The sequence below is a fragment of the Agaricus bisporus genome (assembly GCF_000300575.1).
Source record: "Agaricus bisporus var. bisporus H97 unplaced genomic scaffold AGABI2scaffold_27, whole genome shotgun sequence".
NCBI lineage: Eukaryota > Fungi > Basidiomycota > Agaricomycetes > Agaricales > Agaricaceae > Agaricus > Agaricus bisporus.
This window is the reverse complement of record NW_006267360.1, coordinates 1-3,867: the sequence shown is the minus strand read 5'-3', so window position 1 is coordinate 3,867 and position 3,867 is coordinate 1. Positions and strand designations below refer to the sequence as shown.

General features: G+C 47.1%; 1 protein-coding gene across 1 annotated transcript; it reads left to right on the top strand.

Moving 5' to 3' along the window:
* Window positions 1–408: 408 nt before the first annotated feature.
* On the top strand, window positions 409–2,839 carry AGABI2DRAFT_147170 (hypothetical protein; the record flags this gene model as incomplete). The annotated part of the gene is made up of 10 exons (XM_006458763.1): window positions 409–509; window positions 565–794; window positions 841–1,043; window positions 1,349–1,451; window positions 1,505–1,661; window positions 1,708–1,935; window positions 1,976–2,010; window positions 2,139–2,355; window positions 2,402–2,700; window positions 2,748–2,839. The coding sequence occupies 10 exons, from the start codon at window positions 409–411 to the stop codon at window positions 2,837–2,839; spliced, it is 1,665 nt and encodes a 554-aa protein (XP_006458826.1).
* Window positions 2,840–3,867: the final 1,028 nt, after the last annotated feature.

The window sequence follows — 3,867 nt, the reverse complement described above, 5'->3', positions numbered from 1 at the left end:
CAATCTACATGGTCAGCTGGCCAACAGTAGGCGAACGGCCCCATAGGGCCATAAGGCCCGCAATAGTGGGACATCGGGTATCGTGCCTGTCACGTGGTTCCAGCAACGCGTCCTTCGGTTTGGACAAACGCGTGTTAACAAAGCCATCTGATCTCCTTGAATGACAAAATTCAGGAGCGTTGTATCGAAAAAAATTCGAACCCCTGTGGGGAATCTCGTTTCGGGGAAGGCAAAACTGAAAGCTCGAGCATATAGGCACAAACCATCGACAGAAGCCACTGGCAAGTCCTTGTTCAATCCGTATTCAATCCTTACCCAGACTTTATTCTTTTCGATTTACGCCATGTACATCTAGATCCTGACACAGTTGGGGAATGGGAAGACTTTCCTGGTGTAGACGACGAGGCAATGGAGATTGACCAGGTCCTAGATGGGTCGGAAGCGGTACATTTCAGTCATGCTGGAGGGGAATTTGCGGAGGTCCTGGAGAGTGAGATGAGGACAGAACGGTGAAATCTGTCTTTGTCGCTACCCCTTCTTCTCACCACCATCTTATATTTGCAGAGGTATGCGAAAGGACATTCGCGATCGCCGCGATCGCATTCTGAGAAGGACTCTGGGTTTCCAGGAGCAACTTAGCGTCATGGTAGATGCGTACCTGGAGTGGGACGCGAAGCAAGGGGACAGGGCTATGTCGGATTATCAGAACATTAATGAGAATGGGGTCAGCGAAAATCAGGATGGAGGGGAGAGAGCTTCAGAACTCTATTGCATCACAGTTGTTGACGTGTTTTGTAAGAATTCAACTTGGTTTCTCGTTTTTTTGCTGACCAAATTTAGCTAGCTACCAGAGGACGATTAGCCTGCATTCCGGGGACCCCGTTCCTCCAGCGCTCATCAAAGAGGGCTTGGTGCCATGCTCCCCTTTTCGACCAACCGTTGCCATCAGCATCCGCACTCTCAAGCTCTTTCACACCACATCCCTACGTTGCCCTCGACTAGCCATCCAAAATATTGCTAAAACTTTGTGTGATCTTCATCATGTAAGTTGAGTATATTTCAGCCGTGTCCTTGCTGACGGTAATCTAGGTCCCTTATAAGCCACACCTAACAAAGCAGTACACGATTTGCCAGGATTTGTACCTTTCGATACTAGAACAAGTGGATATACAAATACAGAAGCTTCTCCACCGAGATTCACCCCGATGGCGCCTTAGTCACGCATGTCCAGCTTGCACATACACTCTGGAAGATGAAGGGGAGTTAAAGTTTCGAATGCTTTTCACTATGGATGGAAATGACTCACTTAAACGAGTCCTGCGTCGTGAACCTCTCCTCGATTACCAAGAATCGGAACACTGGTGACATTTCTTTGGTTCGTGTCTCTAATGAACTACCGATCAACGACATGTGGGAGGGGGATTACTATATTCCCGGTCGCAGGTTTCTCGGTGAGTATGACCCGCCAGTCCTACTCACGACTCGAAATACACAAAATCTCCAGATGATGACGAAAATCCTGTCCAGAACGATGAAGATATGTCCGAGCAACATACTGCTCGCGCTTGGGGTATATTCGATGAGACTGGCGTTTTTGTGGCCCTTGTCGCCATGGTTTTGTTCTCGTGCTTGCGGATATGGTTCAAAGCGGAGAGGGGTAAGTTTGTCATTTGTAGCACTCATTTTATACTCATTGATTAATACTAGGTCACAATACCCTCTGGCCGTCGTGGAGACATTGCTGGATACATTTGGTGCCAAGCTGGGGGGGGGATATGACATTGGATGTCGCTTCAAAACGACGCTCGCCAGAAGTGAACTCGGCCCTCGCGCTAAGGAGCTTTCTTATACCTCCTTAGTGGGAGCATTCCACGGGCACGCCCACAACCGCATTCTGCCAGCTCACCCACCTTGCAACTTATGTCGACGGTCTCGGTATGAGTGATCTTGAAGGTGCTGAACGGCTATTTTCCAGGTCCAATGACCTCGCCTCTTCTATCCGCCATTCGAGTGTGTTTCATCGACAACAAAGAATTGTTTCATTCTTCAAGCACTTGGATTCTACTGATACCTATGAATCATTGAGTAATTCAGCACCATCTCTCACTTTGTTCGGCAATAACTTGATGGTACTACAGGCACGTTTCTTGTAAATAACTACTTGGCCGCGCTACAGATAATTTCCGCGACTCCGGACTTTGAGAAACAGATGAGGCAGATGGGGATTAGGAGAGAGGTGTTCAAAGACTGGCTCAAGGACGAAAAACTTTATCTTGAAGCGCTCACCAAAGAACCGATACAAGAAACTCTGGAAATTGAATATTATCAGCGTCTGGAGTCTTTGAACAAGGCCAGGTATGTTGATTTCCATGTTTGTATCTATTTACTAAGATTGTGATAGCCGAGATCTCGCCACAATCAAGCAGACATGGCACATGGAAGGTCCGAATTCATCCTCAACGCGAAACATAGAAGGTGATCGTCGTCGTCTCGAAAATACCTATATGAAGACTTTAGAAATGGTTCAAGATCTCGAAAAGAAGCTAGGGATCCAAGTGACGTGGACGGAGGGGGATGCTAACTGGACCCGGACAGCCAGGTTGGCCAATACCCAGCAGTATCGACGCTGCTTGGATAAGTTAGAACAGCTCGTCATCTCCCGCATGTTCGAGCTTGGACGGACGAATCGTTCAGGCACTGGTGAGTGCACAATAAGCACGTGATTTCGATACTCAGTCTTCCCGCAGGCTACAAGTTAAGGCAGCACATCGCTAAGGCTCTCAATGTTAGGGCGACTGTGACTGAGATGTCACAGGTCACACCTGAACTTAAGAACTAAGGAGTAAGTGACAAAAGTTTTATTAGGCGTGAACCTAAGAGAACTCGACAGAGTCTTCTACAAGTTTCTACCTACTTTATATACCTGGACTACGGCGCACAGACCAACTACCCTAGGTAACTATTTATATATTGACACGAGAAAAGAAGCAACGTATGTGAAAATAAACTAATTATACATTTGACATGAGAAAAGAAGAGTGGAGTAAGAAGAAAGTAAACAAGAACACTTTGATCATAAAAACATCAACAAGTCCAAACAAACCATAAAAGTGTCCACAAGTACAAACAACTATCTAAGGACGTAACCTTTCGTACCAGTCCCTGCCGAAGTATGTTGCCATTACTTCTCCACACGGGCACATCGTAAAGAACCGGACCGGTTCCCAACGACGGAAGTCCGGGTTATTCCATCGCTGCAACATCCAGGGTCTCTCCAATACTTCGTCCCACATTATCAACGTCACTCTTCCACACACTACGCACCTCCGATCCTCTAACCTCCATCCGTCTGGTCGGGGTTCTCTTCCGATAGCCGCCGCCGCCCTTCTCCACTGTACCTGCTCCGCATGGTTCGGAGGCAAGAAAGAAAAGATAAGATCAATGAGTTCAATTGGTAAGTCTGTAGCTTGCGCCATTTAGCAGTATGCCGATAGTTTAGCCTCCGTCGAACTGTAGCAGCAGAGGGAAATTATTATGTAATAAAAAGTGTGACAGATGTGACAGCGTGACGCCGTGACATTCTGGCAAAGTTCTAACAGTACCCCCTCCTTAAAGTCGGCTCCTCCGGAGACGACCTTTCAAGATCTCCATGTTCGCCAATTTCGTTCCAACTTCTTAAGATATTCGGCATCAAACTGTTTGTCATCCCATCCGAATAAGGCTTTGGCTGTGAATCGATTAGGTAGTTCCCGTTCTTGGAAACCTGTGTCACGTAAAACGTGCTGTATCCTATTGAGTTCCCCATAGAGTTGGTGGAATTCAGTAATCAATTCTTTTGCGTTAGCCAAGTTCTCCTCGGTCCCACGA